This window comes from Procambarus clarkii, chromosome 87 (genome assembly GCF_040958095.1).
Source record: "Procambarus clarkii isolate CNS0578487 chromosome 87, FALCON_Pclarkii_2.0, whole genome shotgun sequence".
Taxonomy (NCBI): domain Eukaryota; kingdom Metazoa; phylum Arthropoda; class Malacostraca; order Decapoda; family Cambaridae; genus Procambarus; species Procambarus clarkii.
Genome location: NC_091236.1, coordinates 12,894,179 through 12,915,140, shown reverse-complemented (window position 1 = coordinate 12,915,140; position 20,962 = coordinate 12,894,179). Strand labels below are relative to the sequence as shown.

The 20,962-nt window shown below is 38.0% G+C and overlaps 1 protein-coding gene across 2 annotated transcripts; it reads left to right on the top strand.

Moving 5' to 3' along the window:
- The first annotated feature begins 588 nt into the window (after positions 1-588).
- muc (dihydrolipoamide S-acetyltransferase muc) lies at positions 589-20,404 on the top strand. Of its 2 annotated transcripts, XM_045728957.2 has the most exons (10): positions 589-951; positions 4,720-4,895; positions 6,096-6,232; positions 8,601-8,876; positions 12,325-12,423; positions 13,824-13,928; positions 15,023-15,216; positions 16,883-17,045; positions 17,344-17,483; positions 18,850-20,404. In XM_045728957.2, exons 1-10 carry the CDS (start codon positions 830-832, stop codon positions 18,977-18,979), a joined length of 1,542 nt encoding a protein of 513 aa, XP_045584913.1. In that variant the 5' UTR covers positions 589-829; the 3' UTR covers positions 18,980-20,404. The 2 variants fall into 2 exon arrangements, with proteins under 2 accessions (XP_045584913.1, XP_045584914.1); XM_045728958.2 differs by lacking the exon at positions 12,325-12,423 and having other exon boundaries at positions 732-951.
- Positions 20,405-20,962: the final 558 nt, after the last annotated feature.

The window sequence follows — 20,962 nt, the reverse complement described above, 5'->3', positions numbered from 1 at the left end:
AGATGAGTGGTATTTGCAATTGTCGATTCAAGCAACTTTCCTACAATAGATAGACATATATACTATATATGAATGAGATTGCGTGGCTATAAATTGGAGCTGCCTCGTATGGGCGAATAGGCCGTCTGCAATTACCATCATTCTTATGTTATTATGTAATGGCGGAGGGGAGGGGAGGTGGGTTAATTATTGGAGATTGAGATAGGTATAGTTTAGTTCATTTATTATGCACCTCATACCCACCCTGTGGGCTGTAGTGGAAAGGGTTACAGAGGCACATAATGGGCTCAAGGACTGAACTACACAAATCATTTAGGTAAGCATGTTACAATCTTAATGAGCTAGTTGTTCAATACACATCGTCACATATCAACAATGGGCTCGAGACCGACCACAAGTACAGTTTCTAAATCAAGCAACTGACGCACGTGGAGAGCTAGTGTCACAATGTGGAGATTGAGATAGCGAATAATGCGAGTTGTTAGGGGGTGGTTGGGGGGAAGATATTGGGGGAGGGGGCGTGGTGGTGGTTTCCCCAACCTCCCTTTCCCCGCCAAGGTGGCTTCCCCCACCTCCCTTCCCCCATCTAGGTTAGATTCCCCCACCTCCCTTCCCCCATCTAGGTTAGATTCCCCCACCTCCCTTCCCCCATCTAGGTGGATTCCCCCACCTCCCTTCCCCGCCAAGGTGGCTTCCCCCGCCCTGGTGTGGTGGGGGAAGGGAGGGGACAAGTGGCTCCATCTGTTGAGAGGCGTGAGAGAGCCGCCATCACCAGCGGTCGTCTGCACACCAGCTGGGTTTTCCTCCGGAGAAACATTCATTTAGCGCCATGTTGCGAACGTCAGCTGCCCTGAGGGCGGCCCTGCCCAAGCTGACGCCCAGGAGCCTCTCCAGGAAGACTTCCCAGCGGAGTATGTCAGCGGCGATGCCCTCTACGGTGAGGAAAGTGAGGTAAGATTCTCTCTCACTCACCACTTCCCTCACCGCTGACTGCCGGCACAGTCAGCTGAAGCTGCCATGTAGGAGCTGTAGAGCCTATCAAGGCCTACACATGCACTTTTTCCACCCCAAGGGGTCATTTTTTACTATAGGTAGGCTGACATATAGGCCTATGGGAGTAAAATGTATCGCTCATGACCTAGGTTTTGTAGGCCTATGCTGGGGCCAGCCTGGCCATTATTACAGCAAAATAACTGTCAAATAGATCATCAATAGACAGGACTACTGTCAGTTTATCCGTGACATAAAATATTGTATGTTTCTGTAAACCAATTTGTTGACCTCCCATCGTAACGGAGAATGTATATATTTTTTGTTTTTTATATATATTTTACGAAGGCAGTATTATGCATACAAATGGCATGCATTAGGCAGTGATGTGGTGGAGGCAGACACCATACACAGTTTGGAATGTTGATATGATACAGAGCCCAATTGGTTCGGGAATCTGTTCAATGATTGGATGACAGTTGAGAGGCGGGACCGAAGAGCTGAAGCTCGACCCCCGCAAGCAGAAGTGAGCGAGTACAAGTAAACGAGTACCTGCAGCTTTTGGGGGGGTAATTATTGCAGCAGGTATGGTTAAGTGTACGTTCCTGTCGGTGAAAGTGGAGCGATTTGATCCTGGGGGTTCATTGCTGTGCTGTTTTTGATGGCGTTTCTGGCATTTCATCCAACCTTACTACTGGTAAATGATGCTTATTGTAGGGAAAAATGAAAGCCATGCACTGTAACATGGATGAGTAGGCTGTTCATCCTATGTTTAGGATGAATACTTGCACGCGATTAACCTAGTGACCTTTGTTTAGGTATAAAAGTAATGACTGTACAGTTCAATGTAACATTCGTATGAATATTGTTTTGAGTATAATAAATATACAATTTTTGTTTTAAATATAAATAATGTGCATTATTTCCCAGATATAGGCCAATTGTACTGTAAAGTAGATTTTAAAATTTGCCCTTTACATAGATGAACATAAACTTTAAATTTCCATAGCAGGCATTGAATAGTTTTTGGCCAAAATATAAGCCTAATCCAAATTGTGTAAAATACTGTACACACAATTCTGTGGCAACTTTTGTTTAGCAAACCACACACTTATGTTTATTAATGTTTCAAAGTGATAGGCTATTAATCATTAGTAATTTAATTAACTAATCATAGTGATAGGCTGACTAATGTACTCTAGCAATTAGTTTTTAAAGGAAATTGGCAGGTAACAATTGTTTAATGCTAAGAACAGTGATGGGTTCTTGTATAAATTTATATTCATTAGGTATGGTTTACCCACCAAATATATTTAACTCCATAGAGACTGCACGGTGCAGATCCTGAGCTCTTTAGGAATGTGTTCTTACTTGTTTAATGTTTTTAATGTTCAGTCCCATAGTGCCTGTCGTCTCCATCGCTTGAACTGTTCATGGTTTCATCGGGCCTTGGCTGGTGCTCTTATTTCCAATCATACCCTTTTGGTGAGCCTTTGTGGTTTCCTCTCCTAAGGTGAATACATATCACAGTGAAGTAATTTGCTGTGGTTTGGATGGTTCTTTTTCTCATTCTCCTTTTGCAAAGCTTGGCTCTTTGGCTTCCCTTTTACAGTGTTTCAGTACTGGAATCCATTTGGATAATTTTGGATTTAACTGTTGGAGTGCTATAGGGTAGCATCCTAGGACCTCGTCTATTTCTTGTATACATCAATGATCAGCCTAATGTCTGTAACATTCTTAAACCTATACTATTTGCTGATGATATTACCTCCATCTATTCAGACCCCAACTCCCACACACTAAATAATTTTGTAAATAATTAAAAAAGTTCATTCATGGATGTCAACCAACAAACTCTCACTAAACATAGAAAAGACATACTGTACTACATTTTATTTGGAAGCAAATCATGAAATGAAATTCAGCTTCAGATAGACAATGTTAACATCAGCAATTAAAATGATGGAAAGTACTTTGGCCTATACATAGACAAGAGACTCAAACCAGCACCCACATAAAACACACAACCAAAAATGTATCGGAAAATGGATGGTATACTTTCTAAAATCAGATATTATGTTCCAAACTCTGCTCTTCTCACATTATACAATGAGTTAATCAATCCCTATCTTGCATATGGTATCTGTGCATGGGGTTCAACCACTGCAAACTACCTCAAGCCCATCATCACCCAGCAAAAATCTGCTGTCTGAAAAAAGTTTGTTAATGTTCTGATAACACACAGCCCTTCTGTTTAAATCCCTAAATATGCTAAACATAAAATCTCTCCACACATTCTCTTGTGCCATTTACATGCACAAAACCTTGTTCCTAAATGCAAATCCTGATTTGAAACTTCCTTGTCAGATGTAATAGAACCCATAATCACCACACCAGAAATAAATATTTCTTTGATATCCCCCAGAGTCAAACTAAATCTGTGTAAACACCATGCAAATTAAGGAACCTACTCTATAGAACTCACTCCTGTAACGAATTAAAAAGCTGGCCAACCTATGCCGTTTTCAAAAGTAAAACAAAAAGTACCTAATTTCATCCTCAGTTTCCTACCTATTGCTTCAAACTCTCACTATCTCCAATGCTACCCACTCCCCCAATATATGTGCCTAAGACATACAACTTCACCATTGTAATCACTGCTATCATCTCATATTATGATGGTTATGTTGAATGCAAATTTTACTATGATATATTGGACCTAGAAATAAGCCTCATTATGCTACAATGCACCTGTTGATAAACTTCAAATTTTGCTATAATGTACCTATGAATTATCTTCAAATTTTCTTACAATGTACCAGTTAACTTTCTTCAAATTTTGCTAAAAAATTACATAAAGTATGTTAAAATTGTTAGATTAAGGACCTGTCCAAAGTGCTGTATGTGTTAGTGGCTTTACAAGAATGTAAAAACATTAATGCTATGTACTCTCATAAACCCAATGTACCTTCTTGTGTATATATAAATAAAATAAATAAATAAATAATTTTGTAGAACAGGTGTGTGTCCAATCTGTTCCTTTCCCACTCGGGTTGAACTTGAAAGATAACTAGTTTTCTGGGTTTTGGAGTTTAGTCTTCAAAGTGGACTACAATCAGAGAGGGGTCTCATACATTCTTGTAGAATGGCCTCTCGTTTGTGTCTGATCTTAACAGAATGGGAGCTGAATGAGTCCTCCTTATGTTGGATGTGTAAGACTCTTGGATATCTTGAAGTGAATCTTTGTGTGTGTGTGTGTGTGTGCCTTTATGGTGTAGCTTTTTAGCCTAGGCCTAATCTGATATCAAACTTCTTAATGTGGCTCCATTTCCTGATAGTGTGGCCTTTGCCCTAGATGTGCTTTTTCTGCATAACAGTTTGAGAGCGCCTTTACCTTTTTCCTTGAATCCAGATACTACTAATGTATATCTCCTTCTGTTGTCTGAATTTTTATTTCCTTGTGGCCAGTTTTGCATGTATCCAGCCCTTCTGTTCGTGTGCCCATGTCCTGATCTTTTCCGTAGTCTGCCTCTCGGCATCGGTAGCCGGACCTACATGGCTGGTTCGAGAGACTGACATACTTTATGTATGGCATTGTTTAATTTTTAGTACTGCCACCATTATGGAAGTGGGTGGGGGCTTGTTGTTTTGGAATATTTTTGTTAACGCTTTAGTTTTCTCGGAGCATAATTTTGCAATATGGTTGTTGATAAATATTTTTTCTTACAGGGGCATCCGAGTTCTGGAGGAACATAGACAAGCAAAAACGCCCATAGCAGTGGTGTCGCCTTATCAACGAGGGTATGCGTCAAGTAGTGACCTTCCTCCTCACATCAAGGTCAACCTTCCAGCTCTCTCCCCTACCATGGAAATGGGGACCATAATTTCATGGGAGAAGAAAGAAGGCAAGTAAGCTCATGCAGTAATATATTTTTTCTGTGCAGTATATACTGTGTGTTTTTATACAACTGCACTAATAAGCAGTTCTAATGGACATGAATGTATGCAAGGATAGAAATGAATTTGGCAGATATTTTAGTACTGTACATTCAAACACAATATCAGCCATATTTTAGGTTTTGGCCTAAAATTGTGGGTTACAAAAACATTAAAATTATGGGCTATCTATCTATTGCTACCTGAAAATAACCCATAACTGATGCGATAGGTATTGATAGACTAACCTGTAGCCAAGGGCTTGCTTGGCAAGTGTGTGGTTCAGAGGGTTTGCCTGGTCCGCCTGTGGCCAGGCCAAGGGAAGGACTTGCCTTGCAGAGGTTTAAAAAATGAATGGTAGCATATGAAGTTTGAGAGCAGATTAAGCCTAGGCAAATAGTCTAATACCATAGATACAGATAGACTTTCAGACATGTAATATGGAGTTGTACAGGCATGCATGTATCAAGTCTTGTAGGATAGAGGAAATTAGGGGGTTACACCGACCTGAATCAATATTGAAGTAAAGTGGGCTGTTCTTGAGACATGCCATATATATTCAATAGTGTGTTATATGACTGGATTACAAATGTCACATCTGCCACAGTAAGGTCAGGGTCAGGGCAGAATTATTCACTACCACACTGACAACACTCGGGATAATATGACTTATTTGTATTTTATATTCCTTGGGTAGTAACCCTTGTGGATCAATATATACTCCAATAAGTGTATTGCACATCTGTGTATGCACACTGAGAATGAACCTTTAGTCCTGGAATAGGTTGGTCAGTAAACTATTGTGATAGACTTAATAACCGTTCCTTAATTGTAGGGGGGGCCTTTGCTGTATTTATATTTTATATTTCTTTATGCGGAAATCAATAAAGTGCAGTATTTCAGATTTTCTTGTTCCTTGATATGTATAAAAGATAAAATGTAAAAAATGTATATATTTTATTTTGATTAATGAACAGTACAGTACTCTATTTACAGTACAGGTGAACTGAAAGGAAGATTAATGAATTTATTTGTTCCTTTACACAGTTTTTGTTTAATTGTAGCTTCATTTAGGCATTGTCACTCTCCCAGTATTTTGTTTTGGGCTGAAAAATATATATTAAAGTTTATTGTCACCTTTAGGAATTGATGTAATGGTATAAATGCAGGTGATGTTCTCAACGAAGGAGACCTGCTGGCCGAGATCGAGACGGATAAGGCAACCATGGGGATGGAGACCCCCGAGGAGGGCTACCTGGCCAAGATTGTAGTTCCCGGAGGTGAAAAGGATGTGCCGCTAGGAAAGGCAAGTTACACTGTACATGTACAGTTTGCGGTATTTAATTTTGAGGGAGGGATGTAGGAAGTTGGAGATCCTATCCAAATACCTGTACAATACTTGCTTTTATATTCACAGGGCCTCGGTTAATTGTTTAACCTTTAGAGACCTCAATTTATCTGGACAGCTGTCGGCTGTGTACACTATAGTACTGTATTAATAATAATGATAAATTGTTTTCAAATAACAATTAAAATGATGGTAATTTTTAAAAGAAAATGGAAGTTAACTAGAATCTGATGTTGATATCATTTCCTGGTATTTTATAGTGTGACACCTTTATTTTCTTTGCTTACTGGAGTTCTTTGCTTTTTCACTCGAGGTATTTAGTTTAGAGTAACTAAATACTCGAGGAATAAAATAAACTCAAATTAGAGGAATTATAGTAGTCTCGGTTATCATTCATTATATATTTCATTTGTAAGCCCCAATTGCAACCAAGTTTCTAATGCGCATCCCTTCTCTTGAACCAAGATATGTATTGGTTTTGGTTAGCCTGTACACTTTAAGCAGCTTTAATCTGTTTTGGGTCAGTTTCAGATCTCCATACTCCCCCTTGTCTCTTGGGCATATTCTGGTTTAGATGTTCAGTATGCCTGCTTTAGTTCAGAGGTCTGGTAGTCTTGTGGATATCTGTGTAGTGCCAGAGCCAATGCATTGTCATGTTAATGAGGCCACAGAAAATGGAGCAGTATTGCATTCAAAGATTAATATTTTGACTCTTAAGAAAGAATAGGGCCGATATACAAATGCCTTTGAAAGTACTGTACTGTACTAGTATTGCTTAGAACACTTGTTTGAAGAGATTTCCTAATGGAGACAATGTTAGAGGAGTTGGGATAATGGAAATGCCATTGAGCACTAAAATCTGTGGTCGGGTTTTATTTTGAGTAAGGATTTTGGTCACTTTGTTTTGGGAGTCGTGTTGGCATCTTTAAAAATGTAATAAGTAGGGGCTGAGCTTTGGGAAAGATTGGGAGCTGAGTGGGGAAAAATGTAGTCCGATTGTCCTTCATATCAAGATTTCTCTTGGTAAAAATCTCCCATAGAGCATAGATAAGAGTGTATGAATGGCATAGTCTGAAAAGGCACTTACCTGCTTTTCCTAGACAAGCTCAAGATTATGAGGAGGATTTGGGGCTGAAGGAAAGTCATTGAGTAGAAATAAAAAGAAATTATAGGATTCCCAGTAGTATAGGCGGGTTTGTTCTCGACTCACAATCGGGAATTCCTGGTTCGAATCCTGGGCACGATAGAAATGGTTGGGTGCGTTTCTTAGCCCCTAATGCCCCAATTCACCTAGCAGCAAATATGTTCTCAGGAGTTAGTCAGTTTGTTGTGGGGTTGCATCCTGGAGAGGATTATTAGATGGATCTTCAGGAGACCTTGATATAAGCCTAGCATGTATTGTACTGACTGCAAAAGGAAAAAAAAAACTAGGTGAAAATATTATAAACAAGTTATTATCAATATCCATCATAAGTAGGGTTTAAGTAAAGATTTTGCTTGTTCTACAGAATGTCATATGGGGTCCAGTCCCATATAGTCCATTTGATGGGTTTACATTGTAATTGCATCCCTTTTGTGGGTGTGTGCTCATATCCATTATGAGCAGTAGGCAATCAGATACATTAACCATAGGCAATGACCTTACCTCAGCTGAGGGGTGTTTAATTGATGAAAAATGTGTAAGCATCAGTTGTTAGTAGTCGTGGCATGATGCTTCTCAAGCTCTCACAAGTCAAGCCTGGCCTCGGGCTGGGCTTGGGGAGTAGAACTACTCCCAGAACCCCCTCGAGCAGGTATCGAGCAGGTAAAATGACAAGTAGGGTGTGTCTGAGGCTAAATTAACTTGATCATCTACTTTTCGTGATAACAATTTTTTTGAATGTAAATAGTAAAGATATTAATTGTATTTTTAGGAGTAATTGTGCTCTTTTTGTGAATTACGTGGAGGATGTTGCTGAATGTTGTTTACTGTATTTGCCAGTGTATAAGATTTTTTATGTTTACTGTATTTGCCAGTGTATAAGATTTTTTATATGTTGTTTACTGTATTTGCCAGTGTATAAGATTTTTTATATGTTGTTTACTGTATTTGCCAGTGTATAAGTAGGCCTATTTTAGCCAATACCTTGTATGCTCATCGGCTCCCTAGCCACTTCCGGTGCTTGATTTCCCATCCATAATATGGCCACATTAGACACAGGGCAATTATGTGATACTTTTAAAACTGAAAAAAACACGTCTTATACACGTACGATATACGCATACTTAATAGACAAATCGAATTTGCATTTTTTTTTAAATAATAATTGCTCCTTAATATTGACAGCTTCTGTGCATCATTGTAAGTGATGAGAAGGATGTTGCTGCCTTTAAGGATTACCAACCTACTGAGGAGGAGTCTTCTGCTGCAGCAGCAGCAGCACCTCGACCCCCACCACCACCTGCAGCTGCCCCACCACCACCACCGCCAGTCCTACCACCTACCCAAGCTGCTGCTCCTGCTCCTCCTGCCCCAACTGCTGCAGCTGCTGCTCCAGGAAGTTTTGTTTTTGCATCTCCCTATGCTAAGAAGCTATCTAATGAACAAAATATTGATCTCTCGGTAAGTATACATATCCTGGGCCCCTCTTGCATTAATTGGAGATTCTTGCCGCATACCTAGAGGGGGTTTCTGGAGTTCTTCTACTCCCTGAGCCCGGTTTGGGTCCAAGCTAAGAAGCGATTCAAAAGTTGGGAAGTAATGTTGAAGGTTTTGTTTAGAGAATGGCTAGCAGATGATTTAATGAATTTGCTGGTATATAAGACACCTTTGCTTTAAAACACACACACCCGTATTTTAAATTTGTTTTGTTGCATTATTAATGTATTGAACGTGATTATGAATTGCAGCTACCCTTTTACCATGTTCTTTTGTGGAAACTACAACATCGAGCTTTAAATGAATGATATAACAATACAGGGTATGTTCTTTTCACTGACAAGTACAGTAAGGGTATTTGCTTTTGATTGTGACCATTGGTAGTTTGCCATTCATATAATGTAGCCTTTATACAAAATGATTTGCTCCTATCTTGCAGATCTCCAGGTAAACACATTTTGTTGTGATAGTTAAATACGTTACCCGAGTTGCTGGTGACTTGTTGCTCTAGAAAGAATATAGTTTTGCAAATGACTGGTGCGTTAAACCTTTGGCTTGATTTGAAGACGGGGAATATTTGTAATGGCACTATGAGGAAAACATTTTGTATAATAAGTTATGTTTTATTGTTTTGCTTGCTTTAGTTAAACTACAGTATTCTTGCATCATTTTAGTTACACTTTGGCATGAAAAATGTATTTATGCTGTGGATGGTGTACTTGTATGTTTGGAGATACATTCTTGTCTTATTCTGTTTTAAAGATTCTCAGAAACGGGATTCTTGATCTTGGTTATTCACCACCACATCTATCTTCACTCTTGCTTCCTCTCCCTTCCCCCCCCCACTCTTTCATCTTAATAGGGAAGAATTCCTAAAACCTGCAATTTCAAGAATACAAGGCCATAGAATTAAACTAAGTAAACAAAGCTTTCAAAGAAATATATGAAAATTCACTTTCTCAGAGTAGTAGACGGTTGGAACAAGTAAAGGGAGAAGGTGGTTGTGGTGGAGGTCGAAACCTTTGGTAGTTTCAAAGCGTTTTCTGACAGTGGTGGGAAGACGGGACACGACATGCATAGCTCTCATCCTACAACTACACTTGGATAATTACACACACTCATACCTTGCTTGCTCACACACTCAGCATTTCCTCCCATCTTCTTGTCCTTTATTTCTCCCTTTCTTTGTTCCTTCCTTCAATTTTACTTTAATGCATTGGGTTTGTTCTTATGGTTTATCAACTTTTGCATTCTCCATCTTCTCATAAAACAATAGATGCTTTTCATGATTGTTTTTTTTTCATGATGCCTCTTTCTAATTCTTTAATTCATAATTGTTCACATTCATACTACAATCATTCTCCTCTCCTGCTTATTTTCTTTTGACTTGTCCTATTCTCAATCTTGGCTTAACCAAAATCCTCATGATTTAAATCACACCTTCCATGTATTTGAACTCATTGAGCCTTTCTACCTCTTAATAATTGACAGGTCTAAAACAAAATCTAAATCCTAAAACAAAATTTTCTTCTCTTTCCATTACCATAATTATTATTGTCCACATTTAATCCTAAGTTTCCTCTCATACATTAATAAAATATTTAACTAGTCTAAATTTGTCTTGCATCAAGCCTGTAAACTAGATACAGACCTTTCTCTAAAACATTATATAACCTTGAACACGTGAACAATATTTCTATGAACACATCATGTGTGTTGATAGAAATATTTATTGAACAGGTGAGATAATGTCACACAGTTCTGGTTTTTGCCAGTTATGTCAAACCAAGCACTTGTTACAACATTAACCCTTTATCCATCCACTGTTTCCTACATGCAAAATTGTACACAGCATTTAACATAGTTTGAGCAGGTTTCATCCCTCTTTTTGGGGTCCTTTTCTATAAGGGGATATTATGTAAATTGACAGTGTTTACGTAACACCCTGCGAAATGTTTGTGTGACATGAAAAGTCTTTTGAGTGTATGGGCAGTGGAATTAAACCCACATTCTAGGTCACCACAGACACGTTCATTACCCATTGGCCCACGAAGGTATTCTCGGATGTAGAGTATCTTGCTATTGTGAATTTGTTGTGCATGTAATATTTGCACATTGCATGTTGAAACTTTTATGTGTTAACTGCAGACTAGTACAGCAGGTTGTTTTTGTTTAGTGAAGTAATGCTTGCTGAAATGGTTTTAAAGTTATAGAATAGATTGTTAAATTTAAATTAGTGCATCATCGATTTGGTGAACTATATAACACGCAGAACAATTGCATCTAGAGATATGGTGCAACCAGAGATGCCTACAGATGGCATTAGTGTAATGTAATTTTTTTTCCTGGAGAAAAAGACTAATATATTGCTCTACTGTAGAGTAATGAATCATTTCTATATACCTATTAAACAAAAGGTATATTATATCTTGCATGAATCCTCTATATTCACCATTTGTAATTATGATGCTGCTTTGTGTGCGGCTGGGTTACCTAGGATGTGAGAGAGAGACTGTTGACATAGAATTCCATCCCAACACCCACCTGAGTGAGGGATGGATGGAGGCTGTGTGAAAGCGGGAGGGAGAAAGGCAAATAATGCAGTGAGTAGTGTAGGAAGGTAATGAGTTGAAGAGGAAAACTGCACTGGCTCCATCCCAGTTAGTGCATTAGTGAGTTGGCAAGGAAGGGGGCGAGATGTGTTCATGAATGCATCTGCATGATGATCAATTGATGCAAGGTTTGTTACCCCCCTCTCGCTAACACTTTCTTAGCAAGTTATGTTATGAAGAGTTGGTGTGTGTGTGTGACCCTAAGGAGACCAAGTGGCACTAGGATAGCGTGTTTTGTGGGTGCTTGGTCATGCCTTAATTTACAATAGCCGGTTTAGAGCAGAAATAGAAATACACGTTTGCTATCGCTCCTTTTTGAGGTGGTTAAGTGGTGATGGTATGGTGCATTTGTTATGGAACAGACAATGGAATTTATGTGTTCATACTGAATACTATACAGTATTTGATTGTACTGTATTTAAAGCATGTTTGAGAACCATCTCGTTCATTTAGCGAGGCTTGCTGTACATCACATTATACATTTTTGGTCACTGATTTTGTCAGATGATACAATGCAATACTGTATTTACATTTGTTGTAGAATCATTTTGTAGTTTATTAGTTTGAAAGTTTTATGGGTAGGTCGGTAAAATGTGGCTCGCATCCTAAGGACATCCATGATGCATCATCTGCTTTGCCGAACATCTTTTGGCAAAGCATGCAAGTAAATTAGACCTGAAAAGTGTGTGTGTTGGCCCTGGAGATTCACCAAAGTGAGGATGGATTGCATTTGTGAATACTAGATCCTTTCTAATCTTGCCCCATTTTCTTGCTAACCACTCTCTTCCCTTTTCATGTAGGCAATAGCTCAAGTTTCTGGCATAGGTCACAGTGCTACCGATTGGCTCAGAGGCTCGGATGTTCAAAAATTTGCTTCACAAGTTGCTGCTGGACCACAGGCATGTATTTTTTGATTGACAGTATTATTAAAATGATAATTAGATACAATAGGGAATTGACAAAATTCATTGTCTATATGTGGGAGTATACCGGGTATATATTGCAGACAGTAGGGGAGTGGAAAATATAGGAAAGCAAATAATATGGTTAGACAGGAAGTGTTTATGGTTTAGGAACATAGTATTGGGGCTCACGAGGGGAATGCCAACAGGCTGCATTTGGCAAAAAGAATTAATATGCAAGTATGAGAGTGCGTTGGTATGTTAATCCATTGAATTGGCATAATAAAGTAAATAGTAATGAACATGGAAGCGGTTGATAAACGTGGACGTGATTGGTGTTGCTGAATGTACAGTTGGTTCCAAGTTTTGTTTATAATTTCTCTGACATAATGTTGTGTAGGTGCATGTTGGGCTTAGTGAAAGTCAAAAGGTAAGTGTATTTTCCGTGTTTGTTGTAATTGTTAGTGTGTGCCGGTGGATTTTAGCCAAGATGCTACAATGTGAATGATGCTATGCATAGACAATTTTTTTTGTGTTTAATGTATCTAACCTTTGTCTACAGTGTTGTTATTCTGCTTTTTTCATCTTGGCTGATGCCTCTCCACCTCATCAAAGTAGAGAACACGGGGAAATGTGGATTTACACATGCTTTAGTGTGTGTGTGTACATACATATGTATAGTATGTGTATATACCCCCCTTCCCCCAGACGATTTATGATGTTGATGGTCCTCTGGTTTTGAAAATTGCGCAAATGTTTACAGTATCCATATAATATTCACCTCTTGGTAGTTATTTTTGACCAATTCTATGTGCAGACTGGGTAAAGCTCCTTTACATTATCAGCTGTTGCATGCAAAATTTGTCATTTACTCTATACCACAAATGTTCTCTAGGACATGTAGGTCTGAAAAATATGGTAGTCATAGTTATAGATTTTATGCTCACTGCAATATAGTAGTCTTAAACTTTTAAGCCTTAAAACTGATGATCCAGGGTTCAATTACCAGTCAGGATAGTTGGGCTTGTATCCTTTCACCTGATGTGTCTGTTCACTTATCAGTAAATAAGTACCCGGGAATTAGGCAAACGTTGTAGGTTGTATCCTTGTGAAGGTCAATAGTTGATCTAGGGAAACCTCGATATGTATTTGCTAGGATGGGAAGAAAATAGAATGTATTTATATATTTACAGTAGATTAATACTTGAAACTCAAGGTTGATAGTTGTGCAAATTAAGTAAATTGTGTAAATGGGATAAATAAATGGATATTATGCTGATGATGTGTAAATATATTGCAGGAAAGCACATGTTGTAATGTATTGAGATAAATGGAAAATAGGAAATGTGTTGAGCACATTTAGAATATTTATAGTTCACTATTGCGCTGTATTTCAGGTTTCGGCTCCTGGTCCGACGCCTGTACCGGGCGCTACGTACACAGACTTGCCCATTTCCAATATCCGTAATGTTATAGCAAAGAGGCTGTGCTTGTCAAAGCAGGTAAGTTAAAGTATTTTATGATGTACAACAGAATGCTTTTATTAAGAGTGCAAATAGGGCACATTTTAGTGGAGGCACTGTAATAATTATGTATTTTTTTGCACCTACAGTACTGTAAGTGTTTTGACCAAGAATCTTCCGGCTTGCATTTGTGTACAGTAAAAGTGCACCACATCACGTTAGGTCATATAAAATGTGATGGTATTTCTTAAAAACATAAGGAAGCGCTGTTTTTGGCTATGAAGTGTGATTTCACATTGCATGTAGAAAGGAGTGATACATGCAATACATATTTTGTGATCACTACACAAGTTTGTTGGAAATAGCAGATATAAAGAGTTTAAAGTATAAAACATAAGTGCAGCAAATGTAATAACATGATTGAAAACAAATACCCCCAACCCCGACGTGAAATGACAATGGCAATTTTTTTTTTTATTCCATCCTGGATCCTTGTTAACTCATAATGGTTTAGGACCATTAAGAGTCCAGTATGGGTCAAAACATCACTTTCATTTTTTTTATACAGTAAACAAAGTGTCAAGGTTAATGTGAATAAATTTTGAGAGAACTGCTCTTGTTTGTGTAGTTTTAAATGAAATTAAAGTCTTAGGAGTGCTCAGTTACCCTTGCTTCAGTACCTGTTGGACAATCTTTTCATTAGTATATTTTGTTTAATTAGCAGGCAGTCGTGGGGGCACCATGCGGTGCAGTGGTTAACTTCATAGCATAAGAAGTTAGAAAACATTTTGCTCTAGTTCTAAATTCCAACATTAAAATGAAGAAGTCTGAACATGATTTACAGAGTTTAAAGTTGTCAAGTTTTTGTAATGAATCTGTGGATGACTGGCTGCCATTAGCGCTTGACATTGTCAAAAAATAGACCGATCATTTGGCGTTATGTGGCTGTAGGATTTGCATATTTGAGCATTAAGTTTATCCATAGTGTAGTTGGAATTAATGTTTTTTAGTGATGTACCTTCTTGGGTTTATTGTTCCTAACTCAAGTTCTGTTTAGAAATTCACCCCTGAACCTAACAGCATGTTATAGGTGAAAAAATATTGTCTAATCAATGTAATCTTTCTTTAACCAGAGTATCCCGCATTACTACCTTAGTATAGACGTGTGCATGGATGAGGTGTCACAGCTGCGGCAAGAATTTAATGAACTCTTGGCAAAAGAGGGTATTAAAATTTCCTTTAACGATTTCATCATCAAGGCATCTGCGCTGGCATGCAAGAAGATTCCAGAGGCAAACTCCTCATGGCTAGACACCGTAATCAGGCAGTATGTGAATTTATGTATTGTACAGTATTTAAATCTTTGTTTTCATATAATAAGTACAGTAGTTACATTTTCCCTTGCATCAAGGTGCAAGGGAGCAACCTTGGCAACCCTGCATTAGGGAGCCGAGCGGACAGCAGAATGGACTTCTGCTCCTGTGGTTCCGGGTTATATGCCAGGCGCCGGCGAGAAACAATGGGGAGAGTTTTATTCACCCTATGCCCCTGTTACCTAGCAGTAAAATAGGTACCTAGGTGTTAGTCAGCTGTCACGGGCTGCTTGCTGGGGGTGGAGGCCTGGTCAAGGACCGGGCCGTGGGGACACTAAAGCCCCGAAATCATCTGAAGATAACCTCACGATAAGGTATTTGTGAAAAAAAATAGATAAATGAAATGGGGTTAAAACACACATGGTAATTGGAGCACAGGAGGAAATCACAGATAGCAATTGGGGCAGTTTAGGAGTTTATTTCATCTGACCTAAAGGCAAACAAATCCCCAGGGGGCCAGACAAAGTGTTTGCCAGGGTGCTTAAAGAATGCAAAGAGGAGCTTTGTGAGCTGTTGTTTAACATATTGAATAAATCATAGTTAGGCTGGGTGCCAGGGTCATGCAAGGTTGCTAATGTGGTTCCAGTTTATCAGAAAGAAGTTAGATCACTTGCGTCAAACTATCGGTAAATTAGCTTAATGTCTGTGGCGGGAAAGTTGCATGAATCAATAACTGCGAATACCATTCATTTTCATTTTGAAAACATTGATTAATAAATAATTTACAAAGTGGTTTTACTAATAGCCGTTCATGTTTAACAAATTTGCTAGAATTTTATTCCAGATGAATGGACCTATTAAAGGGGATATTAATAGGGTATTAAAAGTATAAACACAAAATAGAATACAAAACAATGGGTATAAATTGGATACGTTTAGAATTAAGACAGAGTTGAGTAAATACTGGTTCGGTAACCGGATTGTTGATTTGTGGAATCAATTACCGCTTAACATAATAGAAGTAGGATCCCTTGATTGTTTAAAGCGTAGGTTAGACATACAGTATATAAATGAGATTGGTTGGATATAAATGAGGTGCCATATATGGACCAATAGGCCTACTGCAGTTAGCTTCAATCTTGTGTTCAACTGTGAAATATGCTGATTAATAGTATGACAAATATTTGTTGCATAAAGTTAGTCCGATTTTGCAATCCCCCATTTTATGTTGCTCCAACCAATATCTGCTTAAAGGTGGAACAGGAAACCTTCCCACCATCTTGTCCCTACAACCAGTAATGTTTTAATGTATATAGCACAACTTTCATGTTTGAGGGTTAGTGCATTTATGACAATGTATTTTCTTTATGCTAGAGTTGGTTGAATAGCTTTGATAGATACAATATGCATCTTCTGTCATTGACATTGGAAGGTATTGTAGCGTGTCATCTAGTGGCGCTGAAGCGTCATTGACACCATCCCCGGGAAGTGCCCTGAGCATGTGTAAATCTCGGTGTATTTTCATCTGTTTTTTTTGGGGGAAGGATTGGAGAAAGTTGGTAAGATATTATCAAGGTGTTATGGTTGTTTTACAAATATGGGTAATGGTTGTTTTAGAAATGTTGTTGTTACAAATATGGGTAATTTTTGTTTTTACAAATAATTTTGTTTTTGTGTCAGCTATAACAGTGTAGATGTGAGCGTAGCAGTAAGTACAGACCGTGGCCTCATCACTCCCATAGTGTTTAAAGCCGAACAAAAAGGTCTGGCTGCAATTGCCACAGATGTGAAGGCTCTCGCGGCAAAGGCTCGGGAAGGTAAACTGCAGCCACACGAGTTCCAGGTGTGTGATGAATTTTTTTATTCTGGATTACTAGAAATTGTTTCTACATATGCATTCCCTTATCTATCTACACATAACTTTATAGACAGTATAAGTAGCCTGTTAAGGTAGATAAATTTGCCTCTGGTCAGTAATGGAAATTCAGCTGTTATACACAGAGTAATGATAATAAAGTGATATATCAGAAAAAATCTATAGGAACCGCGATGAGGATCATTTTTGGTATTTTGTTACGGATTCAGCTCTATTTTTTCTGATGGTGTACAGTGTCTTCAAAATTTCCTCCTTTCTCTCTCAGGGTGGCACATTCTCCGTCTCCAATTTGGGCATGTTTGGTGTGAAGAACTTCAGTGCAATTATTAACCCTCCTCAATCGTGTATCCTGGCAGTTGGAGCCACTGAAAAGAGGCTTGTTGTTGATGAAGCATGTGAGCAAGGGTAAGATTAGTTGTGTTTTGTTGTGACTGGTTGGACATTGTGTCTGGAGTATTGATATCATATATATTGCTGCAAGAAAGCATTGCATAAAATAGTTACCTGCTATTTATAAGAGAAATGTAGGGAATGTATTTCATATAAATTTGTCACATTAGTGAATACTGGAGGCAGAGGAGTTGAAGGCTGTGTGTTTGATAATGTCATTTGGTGTAAGTATTTTGTTATAGATTGAGTGGATTTGAGTGCTAGGTGTTAATAATGTATGTCCAGCACAGTGTGGGCTACTTTGGGTTATAAGTGAAATATCTGGTACAGTATTTAGTTGAAATCTGATAATAAAGTAAACAAAAATGTTTTGTTAGAAAAATTGAAAATATCATAGTGATTGGAACACCCACTGCATAGGTTCCGAGTAGCGGAATGTAAAACGGGATCTGTGTATCGGAGGCTTTCTTGTCTACAAGAATCGAAGAGTGGTTGGCAAACTGCTTGGCTAGTATTTTCACTTATTGCTGTTGTTAGTTGTGTATATGTAACACGTTGTCGTTGTGAAGATAGTTTGTTTTATTTGTTGTACGTGATGGAGCCAGGCTATTTTCAGGTGACAATGTGTTCTGGAAAATAGATAACTATGTAAAGAAGCATAAAATGTTCAGTAATGAGATAATTGATGAAAAACACAGGGTTTGGTCATATGTAGTACTGTACAGTATTTGCATAGGTTAGATGAGGAATGATCTGAATGAAAGGAGTTTGAAAAATTGTAAAGTACTGTGTGTAGAACATCATTTGATGTAATTCACAACATGGGTCAATTATCATGTGTGTAGTGCAAAGGGCAGTGGCATGAGTAGTGTCGAGCCACCACAACAACTGAAAATGTTGTGTGTAATTTTTAGTCCAGTAGAAAATGGTGTATAGCAAAAGAATATAATATGACAGTGGCGGTGGTGGAGTGGTAAAGCACTGGGCCTGCACATGATGAGTGCTCTGGTCTGGGTTTGTGTTGCGGGTGGAGAGAATTGACTGGGTGACAGTTCGTAAGTGTAGCTTATGTTCATGCAGCAGTCAATGGGTACGGGTTGTTAAACAATTTTGGGGGTCATATTGTGGGGAAGAATAGTATTAAGGATCTGGCTGAAATGGTATGCATGATAGTGGCTTTACAAGAATGCAAGAAGTGTTGTACTGTATATACCTGTCTAAAAAAAAAAAAATTAGACAAGTTAGAATATCTGTATTTGAAGGGGAAAATTGTTGCTATTATTTACATAGCTGTATTTTAAAGTACGGAATTTTGGAAGATGCAATAACGAATCGCCATTAGTTTGTCGTGAAAAAGTAAATCTTAAATGTGTATTTTCAGATTCCGTGCTGCTCAGATCATGTCCGTGACCCTAAGTTGTGACCATCGTACAGTAGATGGTGCAGTTGGTGCTCAGTGGTTGGCAGCATTCAAGAAATATCTAGAAAAGCCATCAACTATGATACTGTAAAGTAATATATTGTCTTGGGAGTTAGAATAGTATTTATTTTTTAAACATGACAAGGTAGAAGAGGTGACACCTTATAGTTGTATATGCAGTATACTGCATGTCCCTGCAGGGGCTTCTATAGCTCTGCATTACCGTTGGTGATGCGTGGGGTTTGGTGTGTACACGACACTCGTTCATATACCCGTGGTGGTGTTGTACATTAAAAGGTCAGTTAGGAAGTTTTTGGAAAAGTGAATATTTGAAGATTGACCAAATGTAAATATAAATGTTAATTACTCCTTCACATGGTTAACTGTTTATTAAATTAATCACTTATTTTATCAATGGTAAATATTTTGTATAAATAATTGAATATGGTATATAAAAGTTAAATGTAGAGCACTTTTATTTATCCAAAAATGTTGTCAGATTTCCTTTACGTGTATTTGCAGAGCACAGCATAAAAGTGATCGGAGCCCAATTAGACTGATGTTCAGGTGACCTGTAGTATGGACAAGTTGTAAAACAATTGATAGGTACCCTTAAGAGAAACTTGTAATGTGCACATTGTACAAGAAAAGATGTAAATAATACCATTATACAATATACTTCAAATGGCTGGTGTATATTAACTAACAAACTAAGTACATAGTTGTTTGAAAGGCTGTGAATTTGCAGCGTGACTTTGTATTGTGGTTAGTTTGTAAGCTAATTAATAACTGAATTTAAGTTACATTCTCACAATATACTTGACCATTGTCACTACGTGAGAGTTTACAGTCAATGTCATCATCACGTGAGGCATTGGAAATTTGCAGGACTTGTCTACCTATCTGTATTGAATGAACCTTTTCATGTATATTATGGTGGTTCTTCAGTGTTACGTTGAATTTTGTATACTTGTTGACATATGCTTGTGAAGTTATGGAGCATTAAGACTAGGTGGTGTATAGTACTGTGTCAGGGGTCATTTACATCATTCAGAAGAAGCAAGTTTGGCTTTACTTCATTGGTGGCTGCCACTTTGTTCATTTGCATTTTTTGGTGAAGTATTGTACATTGTTTAATAGTTTTTCTGCAGGACAAGTTTCACTTTCAATCTTTGTGACATATACTGTGTAAATAGAAGCAAAATTAGTGTTTGTATCTACAGTAGATATATACACGAGATATAATGGGGAAACTTAGTTGAAAGTATTGAACTTTAAGTGAAGTGTAGGGCCAGCTTGGGCTTTGGGAGTAGAAGCACTCCGAATTCTGTTGAGGTACAGGCCAGGTACCCAGAACGTAATATTTACCATTTGTTCTCATGATTAAAAAAGACACAAGTGGTCACAATTCCCAGGCTTTCGTGTGGTATTTAAGATGAGGATGTCTGGAAAGGAAAATGTAAGATATTGTATATAAAAATATAATGTGCACAAAAAAAATGAAGTGTGCATGCTAGAGTTGAGTATTCAATTTCCTTAAATTTTGTAGTCCTCTATTTGAATAGTTTTGCAAAACAATCATAATAGATTTGTTGGTAAGAAGGGGCACCAATAATGTAGGTTGATGGGTAAGTATTGTGTGGTTATTATAATATTCTAAAATATTTAATGTTCAATAGCATATTCTAGAATATTGAATAATATTATAGAATATTATAATAAACTAGAATATTGAATAATATTATAGAATATTATAATAATCTAGAATATAATAATAATTTAGAATATTGAATAATATTCTAGAATATTATAATTTGACTCCTGAGCGTGATTTTTGAGCCGAATCCTGACTGCCCCTATTTTCATTGTCAAATTACGACTTTCCGGGGGGAGCCCCGTCGGCTCCCCGGAGCTTTACCAGTCTGATATGCTAATGTCAGACTTTGGCATCAGTCATGTTTATGGAGTTCTAGGGCCTACCGGGGACCACGGCCAGAACCTGGCCCCCTCAGAGAGGCAAGGGGAGCAATGGCCTATAGAAACCCCCGTGTGGTTGGAAGCGTTGTATGTCTGC